Source organism: Pseudophryne corroboree, chromosome 11 (assembly GCF_028390025.1).
Source record: "Pseudophryne corroboree isolate aPseCor3 chromosome 11, aPseCor3.hap2, whole genome shotgun sequence".
Classification (NCBI taxonomy): domain Eukaryota; kingdom Metazoa; phylum Chordata; class Amphibia; order Anura; family Myobatrachidae; genus Pseudophryne; species Pseudophryne corroboree.
Genome location: NC_086454.1, coordinates 159,697,927 through 159,717,882, shown reverse-complemented (window position 1 = coordinate 159,717,882; position 19,956 = coordinate 159,697,927). Strand labels below are relative to the sequence as shown.

Genomic DNA, 19,956 nt, shown 5'->3' with positions numbered 1-19,956 from the left:
TGCGGGGCCGATGCGATATGTCTGTGAACGACACATGTTCACAGACATATCGCCCGTACACACTTGCCGATGGAACCGTGATATATAACGACCAGTGAGTACCCACCTTTAGATAACCCCCCCCCCCCACACACACACACACACACACACACACACAGAAAAAAATATTTCATCCCTCCCACATCTCATTGGCAGCAGCAAACAAAGAGGGCCACCCAGGGTCTTCCGTGCAGAGGGCAGGTATTTAATATACAAGTAGCCTTGGGCTATCTCTACAGTCTATATACAATCTTCAGAGCATTTTCCGGTCTTCTTCATGTTCTGTTTAGCTGGCTGCAGCCTCTCCCCCTCCACCCGCTGCTTCTCCAACACTGGACTTGAAGAGTGCTTTGGTTTTCTCCAGGCTACTACTTATGGTCTCACCTACACCCTTTTCTAGCAGAAATCCTTCAGAATCGGTCTCAACATCCTCCACACCAGTTATCTTCTCCATAGAGGTCTGGAGGAAACGAATGCTGATAAGAACTACAGCCTAAAAAGAAAGAGATTGTAGACATGGTTGGTGGCATGTTGAACATAATTTGATGCAACCCAAAATAATATTCAGTATGTATTATTGATAAAACCAGGAACTGGATAACATACTAGCAATGAAAATTCTATTCAGTTCATTATTTGGACCTGGTTAGGGTTTGATCAGGAAAATGGCTTTGTTCAAAGGAGTTGTTATTTACACCCTTCTCAAAAGAACATGCCCACTACATACAGCAAATAGGTCCCACTGTCTCGGAACCCATTCCATATAGGTCTATTGTAGAGCTAGCTGCCCATGTCATGTAAAGCACTTGCTGTAGCAGTAGTAAAAGCAGTATGCCCCCTAGCTTCAGGTAACAGAGGGTCAGTATGGGAAGGGAGGATACAGATCGCGATGGGTCACAAAAGCCTCCTTTCCCATCAGCTAGCATCATATTGTTCCCATGCAGTTCAGCAAGTGTTGCTATTGCTTGTTGCGAACAGCTGCATGCAGAAAAGACTCAACCCTTTCATACAAAGGACATCAATTATTGTGTTTGTGCCTGGTGGAATTCATGTTCCATTGTACTGATTCCCTCTGCTCCTACAATTCCCAGAAGCAAACATTTGTGCCCACCTCAGAGAAATACTATCTTTATATTCTTATACGTGCCCTTTGCCCATATAAATGTGATAATGCAGACATAGGTGCAAGCAGTGTTGGACTGAGGCATAAAGGGCCCACCGGGGGAATGCAGTGGTAGGGGCCCATATTTAGAGGTGTAGCCAGTCTCCTGAAGGGGTTTGCCTAACCATGAGAAAGTGCATGGGCTGGGCTCCTTGATAAATATATATAGTAAATACGGCTAATGCATGCATGATAATGTACCAGAGTAATATACCATAGTCCTGTACAGTATAATGTAACATGTATAATGTACAATTCAAGTGCATAGTCTGGAACCTGATCTATAGTGAAGGGGAAGCCCCCCCCCTCCCCCCACCCCCAGACAGTGGGGCCCACCGGTGGTTTCCCTGTACTCCTGTGGGCCAGTCCAACCCTGGGTGCAAGAGCTAAATGACTGAGTAAATTACCTGCCAGCATGTTTCTGTTCATGTATAAGAATGGATGCTGGTTAGCATTTCTTGGGTACTTTATATTATTTGGCATATAAGAAATTCACATAATTGAGTGCAAATGCCTAATGCAAATGGCTAACCATGAAACTCTGTGGCTAATTTATTCCCACTCTATCTAGAATGGCTAGAAGAGTAGAACATAATTACTCATGGAGTTGCAAGGAGATTCATTGTGATAAATATTTTCCTGTTTAAATAGACTAGATTAGCCAAAATGTCACGTACAATACGTGGCCATAAGGGGTTGGGTATGGGTTACCGGCAGGCGGGATGCCGGCGGTCAGCATCCAGACGCTGGGATCCTGGCAGCAAAATGCCGGGGGGGGCAGCGCAATGAAGCCCCTTGCGGGCTCAGTGGCCACAGGTTCTATTCCCACTCTGTTGGTGTCATGGACACCCACAAGTGGGAATAGTCCCTGTTAGTTGGCATGCCAACCGTCGGGATTGAGAGCCGGATTGAGAGCCGGCTGGTTGTCGGGATCAGTATTGTGACCGCTGGTCTCCTGACCACCGGTCATATAACTACATCCCGACATAAGTATGTGAATATATGAACCTCACAACCATATGTGCTTGCTGAACATCTCATAAAATACCTGCTGCAGTCCCTCCTACATGGATGGCGGTCATTAGGTCGACATACATTGTGTCGACCACATTTGGTCGACATGATCACTAGGTTGACATGGTCTGTTAATACCAAATTGCTTTCTAACAAATATTTAAAATGCCCACTCTAATATATACTGCAGACGCCAGGCGCATCTTATTACCATATACGATAAAAGTGCGCTGTACATCGCAAAACACTGCATCCCATAAGAGAAAACAATACACCCACACATTATCTGAGTTCCAAAGCTCATTGATGTATATATTTGTTATTAAAAGGATATGGATTCAATATATTACAATGTACAGTATACATATAGTTATATGGTTACAATTTATACAGTAATCAGTTAATACAAAATACATACAGTTACAGGCCAGCATACCATACCATTCCCTCAATGCATCTTCCTCTTAATGTATCTCTCTCTCAGCAAATAAATACAGGAACTGATCTAGAAGCTTCTCCATCATCGTCTGGCATAAAACAGCAACTGGCAACTGTGTGTCTCTGTAATGTGTTATCTCGTTTTTGGGGGAGGGAACTTTCTCATTCATGATGAGTCACTAGTCTGTTCATATGCTAAACAGGTTCAGCCTTGAAGACATCAAAAGGGGCTGGTCTTAGTTTCCTGTCCATTGTACTAATAAGAGTGATTTTAGCTTTCATACATTTAATCATAACTATTTGTTGCAATGTCCTACAACTTAATAACAAGTATCAAATGAATCTACACATTAATCTGCTTGCTTTAATACCAAATATGACAGGCCTATCTTGCTCCGTTCCAATAATACACATACATGACATTACTCCGTTATATAATGTTAAATCATTATGATGTCTGGCGCTTGATATTATTATAATTATGTACTGTATGAAATAAGTGTCGAATCCATCTCTGTAGCATGTCCGTGTAAATGCGTGTGTTACCATATATTGCTGTGCTCTCTGCGCGTATTTGCAAGTATAGCAACTCATAAGGTGTGTAGTCTGTATGTTCTTTCTATGTAATATTTTTGACTTCGATAGGTCATTAGATCGACATGTGCTAGGTCGACATGGAAAAAGGTCGACATGTTTTTAACTTTTTGTGTGTCATTTTCTTCAAAAAGTGACGGTGAACCCCAATTAGTTCACCGTAACCCCTCAATTCGCTTGCCATGCTTTGAGCATGGTGGGTGCCCAGGTTACCGTTCCCAATTGTAGTCAACGTGGATCATTAAATATAAAAAAGGTCAAAAAATTAAGAAATAAAATCGTGGAAAACTCATGTTGACCTTTTTTCATGTCTACCTAGTACATGTCGACCTAGTGATCATGTCGACCTAATGCATGTTGACCAAACGTGGTCAACCTAATGACCGCCATCCATGTAGGAGGGACTGCAGCAGGTATTTCCATTACCTGCTGCGATCCCTCCACTGCCGCCTACAGCCACATCCCCCATTTGTTTCTATGGGGGATGCAATGCTGCCAAATTTACAATTTACGAAGATTTCGGTAGCTCACTGTAGCCTATGGACTACTCACCACATTTGTTGCCGGGCAGAGCGTTCCACCAGAACCCTCCCCGGAAGTATCCTCTGTGGAGTGTGATCACGTGTGACCACGCATGCACAGACCCGCCGGCAGCCGTCTGAGTACATCACAGGGACGGGTTCCTTTTGTAGCCCCTGTCCCTGTGGGTGCTGGATGATACATCCAGAAGAAGAGATCACATATTGCAATGTGATGCTGGGCAGTAAGATACCGCTCAGATCGCATTCAATATACGATCAATGATAAATGGGTCCCAAAGCCTGGCTCACAGTATCCCAATTATTTTCAAATGTGTTCAGTGGTATAGATGTTTTGCCCATGTTAAGTATACAACTCGCCCGATATAATGGAGTCCAATATTGCAAGTGGGGCACAAAACAGCTAAAAAATTCTCAAAGTATTTTTTTGGTCGAATTGGTTATGAAAATATTGGAAATCAATTTTGAGTACACTTTTCAAGTACATTTGCACTAAATAAACACTTTTCAATACATTTTAAGACAAAAAAATAAATAAACTAAAAGTCTGCAAATTTTGCACAAATTGCACAAAAAAAAATGTATCTGATAGACAAAGGGATGCATTTGAATGCACAAGCAGTTTATGCTGATTTAAATGATATGTCTATATTCTATGTGTATTTGCGACTGTATCAGCATTCCAAATTATGTTACAGTGCTTGGTTGGAATGCACTGTAGCATAATATTGTGTATGCAAATACAGTTGCTATTACACACAGAATATAGGCATGCAGCATATCATTTTAAACAGCAGGAGCTGCTTGAAAGGGACAGATTGTGGCTGGTGGGCAGATGGGCAGCTGTCAGTAGGCAGGCTGCCAGGTGCGATCGATCACCCGCACATCAGGGAGAGAGAGGAGTGACTGCTTCTGCAGTTGCCTCTGGGGGTCATTCAGATCTGATCGCTGCTGTGTGTTTTCGCGCAGCGGGTAATCAGACCCAAACTGCGCAGGCACGTCGGACGGCTACAGAGGGCATTGACGGTCAGTGACGAGATGGTGTGAAGGATTCATTCACATGGGCGTTCGCAAGGTGATTGACAGGAAGAGGCCGTTTGTGGCTGGCAACTGACCATTTTCAGGGAGTGTCCGGAAAAACGCAGAAGCCGGGGAAATAGACGTATGCCATTATGTTGGCCGAGTTGCGAGAAATAGACACACATTTGTAATGTCCGATGTGGTGCGATAATTTCCCGGGCAGCATTATCAGCTCCTATTACATCCCGGCCTAAGGCTGAAGAACAAACTGTTCAGGAACATCAGAAATCTTTGAGGATAATCTAGGGGTGTCCACGAGTGCTATGTGTAAGTCTGACATTTCTGATACTGTACTTATAGAGAATCCTCCTTCCACCATTTCTGCACCCTCTGAAAATGTGAGGATAAGTAGTACAAGTAAAGATGCTAATCAGGGCTGGCTCCAGGCACGTTCCTTAAGAGTGTCCGCGCTGGGCGTCGACTCCTAAGTTCAGCCGGTAGCCAGCCACAATTCAAATCAGCAGCCAGTCCATCAGCCAATCAGAGCTCGTAGACCGGCAACGGCGGCTCCTGATTAGCTGCCAGACCGCGAGCTTTGACTGGCTGACAGACCGGCGGTTGATTTCAGATGCAGGGCAGGGAGCCGCCGGAGACTGGACTGAGAGGTGTAGGAGAGGCGCGTGCTGCTCTCTCCTTCCCTCAAACAGCAGTGGGAGCAGCAGGAGAGGCCTGCGGCGGTGAGCACCACTACAGGGGGCATATGTGTATCTGACACTGTAGGGGAACATGTGTATCTCACACTTTGGGGGAACATGTCTATCTGACACTGTGGGGGAACATGAGTATCTGACACTGTGGGGCAACATGTGTATTTCACACTGGGGGAACGTGTATCTGGCACTGTGGGGGAACACGTGTATCTGACACTGTGGGGGAACATGTATAATTGTATTTGGCCTTGTGGGGACATATTATGTGTATCTGGCACTGTGGGGGCATATTATGTGTAACTGGGCCGGCTCCAGGCAAGTTCCTTAAGAGTGTCCGCGCTGGGCGATGACTCCTAAGGGCGGCCGATAGCCAGCCACAATTCAAATCAGCAGCCAGTCCATCAGCCAATCAGAGCTGCCAGACCGCGAGCTTTGACTGGCTGATGGACCAGTGGTTAATTTCAGATGCAGGGCAGGGAGCCGCCGGAGACCGGACTGAGGGGTATAGGAGAGGCGCGCGCCGCTCTCTCCTCCCCTCACACAGCAGCAGCGGTGGGAGCAGCAGGAGAGGCCCGCGGCAGTGAGCACCACTACAGGGGGCGTATGTGTATCTTACACTGTAGGGGAACATGTGTATCTGACACTGCGGGGGAACATGAGTATCTGACACTGTGGGGGAACATGTGTATTTGACACTGTGGGGGAACGTGTATCTGGCACTGTGGGGGAACACGTGTATCTGACACTGTGGGGGAACATGTGTATTTGACACTGGGGGAACATGTGTATTTGACACTGTGGGGGAACATGTTTATCTGGCACTGTGGGGGAATATGTATAATTGATACTGTGGGGTAACATGTGTATCTGGCACTGTAGGGGGACATGTGTATCTGGCACTGTGGGGGAACATGTGTATCTGACACTATGGGGGAACATGTGTATCTGACACTGTGGGGGCATATTATGTGTATCTGACACTGTGGGGGCATATTATGTGTATCTGACACTGTGGAGGCATATTATGTGTAACTGGCACTGTGGGGGCATATTATGTGTATCTGACACTGTGGGAGAACATGTGTAACTGACACTGTTGGAGAACATGTGTATCTGGCACTGTGGGGAACATGTGTATTTGCACTGTGGGGGCATATTATGTGTATCTGGCACTGCTGGGGGCATATAATGTTTATCTGGTACTGCTGGGGGGGCATATAATGTGTATCTGGCACTGTGGGGACATAATGTGTATCTGGCACTGCTGGGGGCATATAATGTGTATCTGGCACTGTGGGGGGAATATAATGTGTAGCTGGCACTGCAGGGGGAATATAATGTGTATCTGGCATGGTGGGGTATATCATGTGTATATGGCACTGCTTGGGACATATCATGTGTATCTGGCACTGCTGGGGGCATATCATGTGTATCTGGCAATGCTGGGGGCATATAATGTGTATCTGATACTGCTGGGCGCATATAATGTGTATCTGGCACTGTGGGGGCATGTAATGTGTACCTAGCACTGCTGGGGCATATCATGTGTATCTGGCATGGCACTGCTGGGGGCATATCATGTGTATCTGGCACTGCTGGGGCATATGTGTATCTAGCACTGTACTACTGGGGGCATATGTGTTTCTGGCACTGCTGGGGGCATATGTGTTTCTGGCACCTCTGGGGGCATATGTGTATCTGGCACTATTGGGGGCATATGTGTATCGGGCACTATTGGGGGCATATGTGTATCTGGCACTATTGGGAGCATAGGTGTATCTGGCACTGATGGGGTCATATGCATATCTGGCACTGCTGGGGGCGTATATGTATCTGGCACTGCTGGGGGCGTATGTGTATCTAGCACTATTGGGGGCATATGTGTATCTGGCACTATTGGGGGCGTATGTGTATCTGGCACTACTGTGGGCATATGTGTATCTGGTACTGCACTACTGGGGTCATTATGTGTATCTGGCACTATACTGGAATGTTATGTGTATCTGACACTACACTGAAGACATTATGTGTAAGGAACACTACTGTGGGCATTGTTCTATTTGTGAGGTCAAAGTTAGTAGTGGTAGGGACGTTAAGCATCTAGGCACCTCCTCCATTGTCTGGGCCCAAACAAACCAAGCACTTCAGCCACAAACGTTGCTGTCCCTGTCTCAGAAGTGCATGGTTTGTTAAACTGTGCATGTCCTTTTTAATATACAACATATGGATGGGACATCCCAAGAACAATTCCATATTGCATCGCTTTTCATAATGGGCTGTATTTTTGGGAGACATTGGGAACAGTATTTTTTGCATAGACATTTTTATTGGTTATTGTTCTAATACATTACTAATTTGCAACACATTTTTAAACGGAAATAACTGCCGTGTGTTGTGCCACTGCTCTGTTGCTTTGTTTAGCCAGCCAGACTTTGGCCAAATTTGGTGAACAATATTGTGAGATGTGAAGTGGTCAAAATTGACTAAAAATGACTGGAAATTAATGTTATCGAAGTTAATAATACCGCAGGAACAAAAATAGGCCCAAATTACATGATTTTAGCTGTGTTTAGCATTTTTTTTTTTAATACAGATCCCAAACCAAAACACATGAAGGTGGTTTTGCAAAACCAAAACAGGAAAATTAATCCAGATCCAAAAGCAAAACATGAGGTTCAGTGCACATCTCTAGTTTACAATTGAACTGTCAACAGTGGGATTTCCTATTTACTCTGAACCTCAGCCTACCTCTAACCCTGAACTGTAGCCTAAGCCTAATTGATGCCTAAACAAAACCCTAAAATAATGAGTTGTCATTCTTAGTGCAGACATTCATAGTGTCACAGTGAAGCCAGTGTAATCACGGACTGCATATGACTTCACTGACACTGAGCTGGTGGCGGATTTTACCTGTGGGCCTGCATTCCATAGGTAAAATCCGCCACTGAATGTGAGTAAGATTCATAGCCTCGCTCTGCAGAATTACATTATTTGCTTTAATAAATTCATTTGTCACATCAAGTTGACATGCCGTGCTTTGCCGTTATAGATTTTTTTTTGTATTACATGAAAACCACTAAGGACATGGGGGGTCATTCTGACCCGTTCGCACGCTGCAATTTTTCACAGCCGTGTGAACAGGTCAGAACTGCGCATGCGCGCGGGCGGCAATGTGCAGGCACGCCACTGCCCAGCGACGGGCGTCGCCGTGCAGCGTCGAAATGGATGAAGAAAGCGTTCGCAGCGGCGAATGCTAGAAGATTGACAAGAAGAGGCCGGATGGGGGTGTCTACTCACCGTTTTGAAGGCATGTCCGGGCAAAAGCAGGCGTGTCCAGCCGTCTCCAGGGAGGGATCCTGACGTCAACTCCAGACAAGATCATTGCAGCGGGTGAGTAAGTCCTGAGCTGTGCAGAAACTGCAGAAACTTTTGTTTGTGCAGCTCTCTGCACAGCAGTTCGCAGCCCTGCATAGTGAATCCCCCCTTCCCTGTAGGCGGTGACTACCTGATCGCAGCAGTGCTAAAAGTAGCCTGCTAGCGATCAGGTCGGAATCACCCCCTAGGTGACAAACATGCAAGGTGTGGCATTATCTTTATGAAGTGAGGGGGGATTAGGGATTGTTAAAATGTGACTGCTGTCCAGTGTCAGTGTAAAGCCTGAAATCTTACCTTAATTTTTATTATTTGTCATTTTCTTTATTGAAGCAAAAAAAGAAATATTACAATGAGTACAATTGTGTATATAAGTCATTGTACAAAGGCCCTCATTCCGAGTAGATCACACGGTAGCTGTTTTTTGCAGGTGTGCAATCAGATAGTCGCTGCCTATGGAGGAGTGTTTTTTTGCATAGCAAGGCTGCGATCGCTTGTGCAGCCGAGCTATGCAAAAAAACATTTTGTGCAGTTTAGGAGTAGGTCCTGACTTACTTACTCACTGCGATCACTTCAGCCTGTAAGGTCCCGGAATTGACGTCAGACATCCACCCTCTAAACGCCTGGACACACCTGCGTTCGGATCACCACTCCCCGAAAACGGTCAGTTGACTCCCGGATCCGCCTCCTGCCTGACAATCTTCATGCGTTAGCCGCTGCAAACGCTTTAGTCGTAGGACTCGTCGCTGCCCGGCAATGGCCGTCGCCGGGCAACGACGCGCCTGCGCATTGCGGGTCGAAATGACCCCCAATGGAAAGTACATCTTACCTATGTATTTAATATATATGAAAGACTTTCCCATCACTCAGTGATATTTAGGGACCCATTTATCAATGAGTTTTAGCTATTTAAAACTCATTGGATATTTTTAATGGTGCTCCAGCCAATCAGCACCAATTTTCATGTGTCTGAAAAATGACAGGAGTTGATTGGCTGGGACACCATTTAACATACGTAACAAGTGATAACAAGAATATCACTTTTTGTTAACTCTGCCCCATTGTGAGTACTTTGTCACTATCTCTCATTTTCGGTCACAAATATTTTGCTGACTGAATATTGCCAGGTTTTGCTTTGCTGATATTGGGGGTAATTCAGAGTTGATCGCAGCAGCAAATTTGTTAGCAGTTGGGCAAAACCACGTGCACTGCAGGGGGGCAGATATAACATGTGCAGAGAGAGTTAGATTTGGGTGGGTTATTTTGTTTCTGTGCAGGGTAAATACTGGCTGCTTTATTTTTACACTGCAATTTAGATTTCAGTTTGAACACACCCCACCCAAATCTAACTCTCTCTGCACGTTATATCTGCCCACCCTGCAGTGCACAATTGTTTCACCCAACTGCTAACAAATTTGCTGCTGCAATCAACTCTGAATTAGGCCCATTGTTTCACATTATTTAGTCATGAGACAGAACCAGCTTTTTGTTTATCTCACCTGTAGAATAAAGAACAGGGTGACAGCGGCCCCATTCGTGGCCATAATTCCAGTGTAGTAGCTGAGTAAGGCATCCCGGCAGCCTCTCACCCAGATGTTTAGTTCGTCTGTCTGGTAACTGTAGCTGTAATGGGCCGAGTTATTGGTTATCTGCATTTGAATGCAAGGTCTGGGAGAGTTGGGGTTACAGCAGCTGAATGGGACACTGTCCATCAGGTACTTGCCATCCACATTGCTTTTAATGCGACTGCAAAGTGAAAAAGGATAAGAGGGTTGAAGAAAGGACAACATAAACGTAAGCAAATCATGAAAGAATGTGAAACATCAAAGACATGCATGCAAATTTACTTTTAGTTGCTATAGTAGCAGTATAAATATTGAATAGTTACACAATATGGTATCTCCGCAAGACAGTACGGTTACCCATTTCCCACTTCCTCATTCACAATCTTAGTAACAGAGGCGGGTAACTTGTAGAAGCCTCTGTGTGGTTTGTCTGACTTATATCCGAATGAGCAGAGCTGAATGTACAGTTGTGCTCATAAGTTTACATACCCTAGCAGAATTTGTGATTCTCTGGCCATTTGTCAGAGAATATGAATGATAACTCACAAACTTTTCTTTAACTCATGGTTAGTGGTTGGGTAATGCCATTTATTGTCAAACAACTGTGTTTACTCTTTTTAAATCATAATGGCAACAGAAACTACCCAAATGACCCTGATCAAAAGTTTACATACCCTGGAGATTTTGGCCTGATAACATGCACACAAGTTGACACAAACGGGTTTGAATGGCTACTAAAGGTAACCATCCTCACCTGTGATCTGTTTGCTTGTAACCAGTGTGTGTGTATAAAAGGTCAGTGAGTTTCTGGACTCCTGAAAGACCCTTGCATCTTTCATCCAGTGCTGCACTGATGTGTCTGGATTCTGAGTCATGGTGAAAGCAAAAGAATTGTCAAAGGATCTGCGGGAAAAGGTAATTGAACTGTATAAAATAGGAAAGGGATATAAAAATATATCCAAGCAATTGAGAATGCCAATCAGCAGTGTTCAAACTCTAATTAAGAAGTGGAAAATGAGGGATTCTGTGGAAACCAAATCATGGTCAGGTAGACCAACAAAAATTTCAGCCACAACTGCCAGGAAAATTGTTCGGGATGCAAAGAAAAATCCACAAATAACTTCAGCTGAAATACAGGACTCTCTGATAAAAAGTGGTGTGGTTGTTTCAAGATGCACAATAAGGAGGCATTTGAAGCATCCCACTTATTATACTCCAAACAGCACAGAGACAAGCCTCAAAACTTCTGGAACAAAGTCATTTGGAGTGATGAGACCAAAATTTAACTTTTTGGCCACAACCATAAACGTTACATTTGGAGAGGAGTCAACAAGGCCTATGATGAAAGGTACACCATTCCTACTGTGAAACACGGAGGTGGATCGCTGATGTTTTGGGGATGTATGAGCTACAAAGGCACTGGAAACTTGGTCAGAATTGATGGCAAGATGAATGCAGCATGTTATCAGAAAATACTGGAGGAAAATTTGCACTCATCAGCCCGGAAGCTGCGCATGGGACGTACTTGGACGTTCCAACCAGGGGTGTAGCGAGGGTGGTTCCGGTGGAGCGCGAGCTCCGGGCGCCGAAAAAGTTAGAGAGCGTGCTGCCACCCCCATTCCGCGGGCCACTGTACTGGCAGCCGCAGAGCAGGAGGAGGAGAAGCACACTAACTTGGAGACTAGGTAGGGATCAGGGCAGGCCAGAGGCGACAGCTGGAGACAATGACAGCAGGTACATGGAAGAGCTCTGCCATCCTCTTTATATGTCTCACTGTCTACTTGTAGCTGTGCAGCAGGGTTACTTCTGTCCTGCAGCACCTTTCTCTTTCCGGTCTCTTTTGGTGCATTCATTTTATTGATAGTTTTGAGGAGTTTAGGTCTATGGGGGGGAGAGGGGGGGTTCACATTTGGGCATTGTTTTCATTGAGGAATTGGGAGATTATCAAATTTAGAGGGGACAGTTTTAGGGCATTATTTTTATTCAGAGATTGGGGGGTTATCAGGTTTGTTGGGAGTTATATTTGAGGCTTTATATTTATTGAGGAATTTCAGGGGGTTATGAGGTCATGTCAGTCGAGGCATATATAGTGTTTTTGATGTATTTGAATTAAACAAGTAAACAGTACAATACAGCTGTGTATAAGGGGCCAACCATAGTGTGGCATAACGTGCATAAGGGATACTACTGTGTGGTGTAATGTGAATAACAGACACTACTGTGCGGTGTCATGTGAATTGGTACTGTTCTGTGGCCATGCCCCTTAACAATGAAGCCATTATTTATTTATTTTGACCAATTATTATATAGCGCACATATATTCCGCAGCACTTTACAGAGAATATTTTGCCATTCACATCAGTCCCTGCCCCATAGGAGCTTACAATCTATATTCCTTACCACACACACACACACACACACACACACACACACACACACACACACACACACACACACACACACACACACCCACAACAGGGTTAATTTTTGTTGGGAGCCAATTAACGTACCAGTATATTTTTGTAATGTGGGAGGAAACCGGAGCACCCGGAAGAAACCTACGCAAGCATGGGGAGAATATACAAACTCCACACAGTTAGGGCAATGGTGGGAATCAAACCCATGACCTCAGTGCTGTGAGGCAGTAATGCTAACCATTACACCGTCCGTACTGTCATACCCCTATATTGTGGTTGCAAGCCTTCGGCACGCACTGACCCTCTTTTAAACATTGGGGAAAAGGAACGTTTTGCCCTGATCTCCACAACGTCTAGAACAGGCCCTGTCACAATTTAGAATTTTTAAATATTGTTTATTTTCAAATGTAACACGCCACCATATGTTGGCTAGGTGCCCAATTTAGTAGAAGGGAGGGGACGCCAAAATATACCCTTGCTCGGGGCACCATGGCGCCTAGCTACACCTCTGGTTCCAACATGACAATGATCCAAGACACAAGGCCAAGTCAACCTGTCATTGGCTACAGCAGAATGAAGTGAAGGTTCTGGAGTGGCCATCTCAGTCTCCTGACCTCAATATCATTGAGCCACTCTGGGGAGATCTCAAACGTGCAGTTCATGCAAGACAGCCCAAGAATTTACAGGAACTGGAGGCTTTTTGCCAAGAAGAATGGGCAGCTTTACCATCTGAGAAAATAAAGAGCCTCATCCACAACTACGACAAAAGACTTCAAGCTGTCATTGATGTTAAAGGGGGCAATACACGGTATTAAGAACTGGGGTATGTAAACTTTTGATCAGGGTCATTTGGGTAGTTTCTGTTGTCATTATGATTTAAAAAGAGCAAACACAGTTGTTTGACACTAAATGGCTTCACCCAACCACTAACCATGAGTGAAAAAAAAGTTTGTGAGTTCATATTCTCTGACAAATGGCCAGAAAATCACAAATTCTGCTAGGGTATGTAAACTTATGAGCACAACTGTACATCCCTGCTGCTACAAATCACTTGTAACTGGCATGCAGATGGAATTATCAGTAAGATAGAAAACTTTGTAAGTATTACAGCTGCTGGTTAAATAGGGTTGGATCAAAATGGAAATAGTTAATAAATATGAATGATTCATTGTGAAAATGCTTTCTTTTGCAATGTCACCAAAAAAGGTCTAGCGGCTGATCCTGAGTCACACAATAATGCAACCATTTTAGCATCTTTTGCCGTAGTTGCTAATACTAGCATTAATAAATGCTCTAGTATCAGCCCTTCCCCTGGTGTCAGGGCCGGCTCCAGGCCTACTAGTACCCTGAGCGAGAACATGTAAAAGCGCCCCCCATCCCGATGCGCGCGCGCTCCAGGAAAAAGTGGGCGTGGCCTCTGTAAAAGTGGGCGTGGCCTCATAACTTCATATGATTAGACTATAAATAAATATATTTTCACACCCCCTCTACGCACACAATTAGCAGCCTTACACATAACAGCCACAGTAGTGTTCCTTACACACAATGTCTCCAGTATAGTGTCAGATACACATAATGTCTCCAGTATAGTGCCAGATACACATAGTGTGCAGTGCCAGATAGACATGACATGCCCCCCAGCAGTGCCAGCTACACATGACATGCCCCGCAGCCGTGCCAGCTACACATGACATGCCCCTCAGCAGTGCCAGCTACACACAAATGCCCCCCAGCAGTGCCAGCTACACATGATAGTGTTCACTTTTTAGGGCAGGGTGCTGATCACAGGGAGGGCACATTTTTAAGTTAGGAGGGCAAAATGATGTACATACAGTAATGCTTGGTGCTCATCTGCCTACATGGCAAGGCATGGACAGTGTGCGCAAGGCAGGGGATTTGCTTCGTGGGGAAGGTGCGTGGCCACATAATAGTGCCAATTCGCATTACACCACACAGTAGTGCAGTTAATACACATTGCACCAGGTAGAACCTCCTATACACTTTGCGCCAGGCAGAGCACGTTAGACACTTTGCCTAGCCACAGATGCCTAGCGGGAACACTACATGATATGCTCCCCAGCCGTGCCAGCTACACATGACATGCCCCCCAGCAGTGCCAGCAACACATGACATGCCCCCCCAGCAGTGCCAGATACATAAATGCCCCCACAGTGCCAGATATGTCCCCACAGTTCCAGATACATAAATACCCCTACAGTACCAGATACATAAATGCCCCTACAGTGCCAGATACATAAATGCCCCCACAGTGCCAGATACATAAATGCCCCCACAGTGCCAGAAATGCCCCCACAGTGCCAGATACATAAATGCCCCCACAGAGCCAGATACATAAATGCCCCCACAGTGCCAGATACATAAATGCCCCCAGTGCCAGATAAATAAATGCCCCACAGTGCCATGCCCCCACAGTGCAGATATGACCCCACACAGTGCCATGCCCCCACAGTGCAGATATGCCCCCACAGTGCAGATATGACCCCACGGTGCCATGCCCCCACAGTGCAGATATGACCCCACAGTGCAGATATGCCCCCACAGTGCCATGCCCCCACAGTGCAGATATGACCCCACAAAGTGCCATCCATAAATGCCCCCCCCTCCAATACCTGCGGTGCTGGGAAGGGGATGAGTGCTGCTGTCTGTGGGCGCGGGCGGACGGGCGGCCTCCAAAGCGTTGTGTGCGCTATGCGCGCTGCGCACAGGCCGGGCCGATTAATGTTGCACAGGGCCGGCTCCAGGTTTGAATATGGCGGCGCCCATTAAGGGTGGCGCCCTGCGCGGCCGCTCTATTCGAACATGCCTGGAGGCGGCCCTGCCTGGTGTACAAGTGTGCGTCTGAATGTGCAAGGATCGAGATGCTCACACAGGTGTAACTTAAGGGGTGGGCTGCTATGGGACCCTGGCTGCTTCCAGGGCCTGCAGATCCCCCTGTCACTGGGTACCTCCAAGGCCGACAGCTCCCGCTTCACTCCCGGCTGCAGGAAAGGACAGCCGTGGGGGATGTAGCGGGGCCCACACAACAGCAAACATCATCCCTGCCGTGCAGTCCGTTCTGCCCCGCCCCCTACCTGGTCGTCAGCAGGGAGTGCAGTGCCGCGATTTGCTGGTATTTTTGGGGTGAGGACTAATGCCACAAAGTTCCCACCCTCATCAGAGGTCTGTGTAGTGTGCAGTAATAGGTAATGTCTCTCCTGCTCACTCCTCTCTCCCCCTCTCTCTCCTGCTCATTCCCACTCTCTCCCTCTCTCGCTCCTGCTCACTCCCCCCTCCCTCTCTCTCTCCTGCTCATTCCCACTCCATCTCTCTCTCCTCTCACCTGCTCACTCCCCCTCCCTCTCTTGCTCACTCTCTCTCTCGCTCTCTCCTGCTCACTCCCCATTCTCTCACTCCTGTTCTCTCCCCCCACTCTCTCCTCACTCTCCCCTCCCTCTCTAGTGCTCATTCCCACTCCATCTCTCTGACACTCTCTCTCTCTCTCTCTCCCTTACACACACTCACTCTCTCTTCTCTCTCTCCTGCTCACCCCTCTCCTCTCTCCTGCTCTCTCCCCCTCCCTCTTCCCCTCTCTCTCATGCTCACTCCCCCTCTCTCTCCCTGTCACTGTCTCTCCCTGATGCTGTCTCTCTTTGACACTTTCACTCTCTCCCTTACACACACTCTCTCTACCTGAAACGCCCTTTCTCTCCCTCTCTGTCTCTCCCTGACTCTCTCTCTTGTTTCCCTCTCTTTCTCTCCCTCTCTAACACACTGTCTCTCTCTCTCTCTCGCTCACTCCCCTCCCTCTTTTGCTCCCACTTTTCTCACGCCGACACTCTCTCTTCCTGACAGTCTCTCTGTCTCTCTCTAGCTGACACTGGGGGTCATTCCGACCCGTTTGCACGCAGCGGTTCTTCATTGCAATGCGAACAGGTCGGGACTGTGGCTGCGTGGCGCCCGCAATGCGCATGTGCGACATTGCCCAGCGAAAGCAGTCGCAGGGCAACGACGCCAGGACCGAAGAAAGCGATCGCAGGCCCGATCGCAAGAAGATTGACAGTGGGAAGGAGGATCGGGGCGTCTACTCACCGCTTCCAGGGCACGGTAAGGTGAACGCAGGCATGTCCCGGCGTTTGGAGGGCGGATGTCTGACGTCACAGCCGGGACCTTCATCGCTGGATCCATCGCACTGGGTAAGTAGCTGCAGGGCTGGTCTTGTTTTGCAGGAAACTTTTTTAGCATAGCAGGGCTGCACAAGCGATCGCAGCCCTGCTATGCTAAAATACACTCCCCCATAGGCGGCGCCAAGTTGATCGCACGAGCAGCAAAAAGTTGCTACGTGCAATCAATTCAGAATGACCCCCCTTGTCTTTCTCTCTCTCCTCCTGACACTTTTTTCTCTGCCGCATGCACTATTTCTATCTCTAACACCGTCTCTCTCCCTCATTCTCCCTGACACTGTAATTTCATATCTCACTCTCTCTTCCTGACACGTTTCTGTCTCCCTGACACTCTCTCTCACTCCCACTCCCTTCCCTCTCTCTCTTACTCCACCCACCTCTCTCTCTCTCTCTCTCTCTCTCTCTCTCTCTCTCTCCCTGATGCACTGTCTCTCCCCTCTCAACCCTTTCTTTCTCCCTGAAAACCTTTCTCTTACTTCTCTCTCTTTCTCTCATTCTCTATTTATCCATGAAACCACCCTCTCTCTCTCTCTCTCTCTCTCTTTCTCCTCCATTTATTCTCCTCATGACACCCTCTGTCTCTCTTTTACTTCCCTCGTACTCTTTCTCTTGCTAAGCGGCATAGTAGTGACAAGGGGTGGGTGGGGGCCCTTTCAAGATTTTGCTATGGGACCCACACAGTTCTAATTAAGCCCCTGCCCGCGCCCGTCAACAAGGGCACAGGTATGAAGAGGTGGAAGAGCCCTTTCTCCCCAACACCCAGTGGCACAGCATGCATTACTTCATAACGTTGTGCTGCTGGAGGGCTGCAGAGCAGAGGAACCAAAGAAATAAGAGAAGCAGTGCTGCTGGCAGAAATCCAGAAAGGAAACATTGGGGTGGCTGGGTGGCACAAGGGGAAACTGGAGACACATAGGGAGCACAAAGCTGGGTGGACAATGGGAACACGAAGCTGGAGGGGACACAGGGGGCAGTAGTCTGGAGAGAACACAGGGAGCAGTGGGGGATACAGGGGGGGTAAGAGTCTTGTTTAACCTCTGTTTTATATGATGATGATATTGGTTATATTCCTACACATACAAGTACGGAAGGTACCATAAGATCTCCTACAAGAATAGTGAATACCGACTGAAAACACTGTCTGTCCAGGAAGGATCAATTTCATCAGAGGTTCCCTGTTGCAGAGAAACCACCACATAAGTAAAACCGCCATATAAGTAAGGTGTATTTTTACTTACATACACACAGAAAACTGTATAGGTTTTTTTTAATTAAGGTGGACGGCAAAGGAAAAATGTTGCCTTGGGCTCTGCTTGGTCTAGAAGTGGCCCTGCACCCACACTGAGCATCTTCAGATGCTGTAATACCGCTTGGTATTCTGCCCCAGTACGGCCTCCAATGTGAGCGATTAAGGGTCTGTGTGAGAAAACACAAGAGAGACATGCCTGTGACACTCCAATGACAGACCTGCCTTGGAATAGCCACCTTCCAGTCACTGCCCAGGAACATCCAGCACATTTCCAATACATTTCTGCAATGTGCTTGCACACAGTGTAACGCAAGCTCCACAGGAGTTGCTAGGGGTTTTCACGCATGCGCAGTAGTGGACAATTGCACAACTACGTGCACATCAGCATTGCTTGCGACTCAGAACCAGGCCCCTAGTCTGCTCACTTACAGGTCTAGTCCTGCTTAGCAGTAAAAGATCAAATATATAGTGCATGTTTCAACAAATGCAGTGATGTGAATTTTAACGTTTCTACTCTATGAGATAGTAATATAGGCATCCACAGTTGCGTGTGTAGAATAAATCACTGTTGGACAGATTAGATACTCCTGACACAATTGGGTTAAACTGACAGATGGTATATGGTATTTAATTACCAATCATTGCTTCCTTTTGGGAGCCAGATGTCAAAATAATATAGTATCCTATTTCCAGCAGTTGTCTTACACTGGCAATGTTAAAACTCAGTTAAAGATTTCCAGTGGCCAAATCCTGGAATTTCATGGGAAAACCAGGGTCTTATACATAAAGGATGTAACTGTGTATATTTTAGTGCTGTTAATAGACACGTCATCTTACTTGTCTAACTCATAACTTACTCTTTGACTTCCTTGGAAGAGAAGTCCAGATAGCGATTGCTGATCCACTGTACCTCAAACCAGTCTTTGTAGTGGTTGTTCCCACAGCACTGGAAGTCCATCTGCAACTTGTCCATTGTCCTCTTCTGGTAACAACGGCCTGGAGTGTCGGTGTCCTTGTAGAACCTTATCCCATTTTTCAGACCTATCTTCAGAGATTCCTCCAGACTTCCTCTCATTACAACACTGAGAAACAGAGCAGCAAAGCAAAGAAAACAGCTCAGGATAGTCAGGAAGAAATAAGGGAGCATGAGTGGCTTCCAGCGGGGATATTTGGCCATATCAAGCGAGTCCTGACTGATCTTCCCTGCTAACAGGCCAAGGATGACTCCCACAAGTCCAGCTGTTATCACAGTGTTGGGAACTGCATGAGCCACGGTATTGTCCATCACTTCACTGTGTATCCATAGCTGCACCTTGAGGAAGATCCCCAATCCAAACGTCAGGCACCCTACTAGGACACTGACCCATGAGAGAAGCCATAGAGTTTGAGCAAGTTTTACCCGTTTCTGAAAAGTAAATTTAGCCTTGAAGAGGACCATCTTGAAAGGGGGCAGTGAAGGGGGATCCAAGAACCCCTTCTTATGTATCCTAGATGGGTAGGAATTTGGGGGTGAGAAAGACAGAGACCCGAAGGTTTTCAATGCAAGACAAGGTAGAAGAGAGAGAGAGAGTCAGTGATGGAAAGAGAATCGGATTACCTAGTGAATAATCCAGGACTCAGCTATTTCTATTAACGCTCTCCCCTCCTGCCCTGCTG

General features: G+C 46.5%; 1 protein-coding gene across 1 annotated transcript; it reads right to left on the bottom strand.

Annotated features, from left to right (window-relative positions):
- Positions 1–223: 223 nt before the first annotated feature.
- Positions 224–19,738, bottom strand: ROM1 (retinal outer segment membrane protein 1). The gene is made up of 3 exons (XM_063946157.1): positions 19,158–19,738; positions 10,388–10,634; positions 224–532 (listed from the first exon to the last, which is right to left on the bottom strand). Exons 1-3 carry the CDS (start codon positions 19,736–19,738, stop codon positions 326–328), a joined length of 1,035 nt encoding a protein of 344 aa, XP_063802227.1. The 3' UTR covers positions 224–325.
- Positions 19,739–19,956: the final 218 nt, after the last annotated feature.

What these genes read in the sequence shown, in the direction of transcription:
- ROM1 (XM_063946157.1), bottom strand. Translation starts at nt 19,738, where the DNA reads ATGGTCCTCTTCAAGGCTAAATTTACTTTTCAGAAACGGGTAAAACTT. An exon ending in TCTTCCAAGGAAGTCAAAGA is followed by an intron (nt 10,635 to 19,157) that starts GTAAGTTATGAG and finishes TTCACTTTGCAG; the next exon opens with TCGCATTAAAAGCAATGTGG. An exon ending in CCCTGTTCTTTATTCTACAG is followed by an intron (nt 533 to 10,387) that starts GTGAGATAAACA and finishes CTTTCTTTTTAG; the next exon opens with GCTGTAGTTCTTATCAGCAT.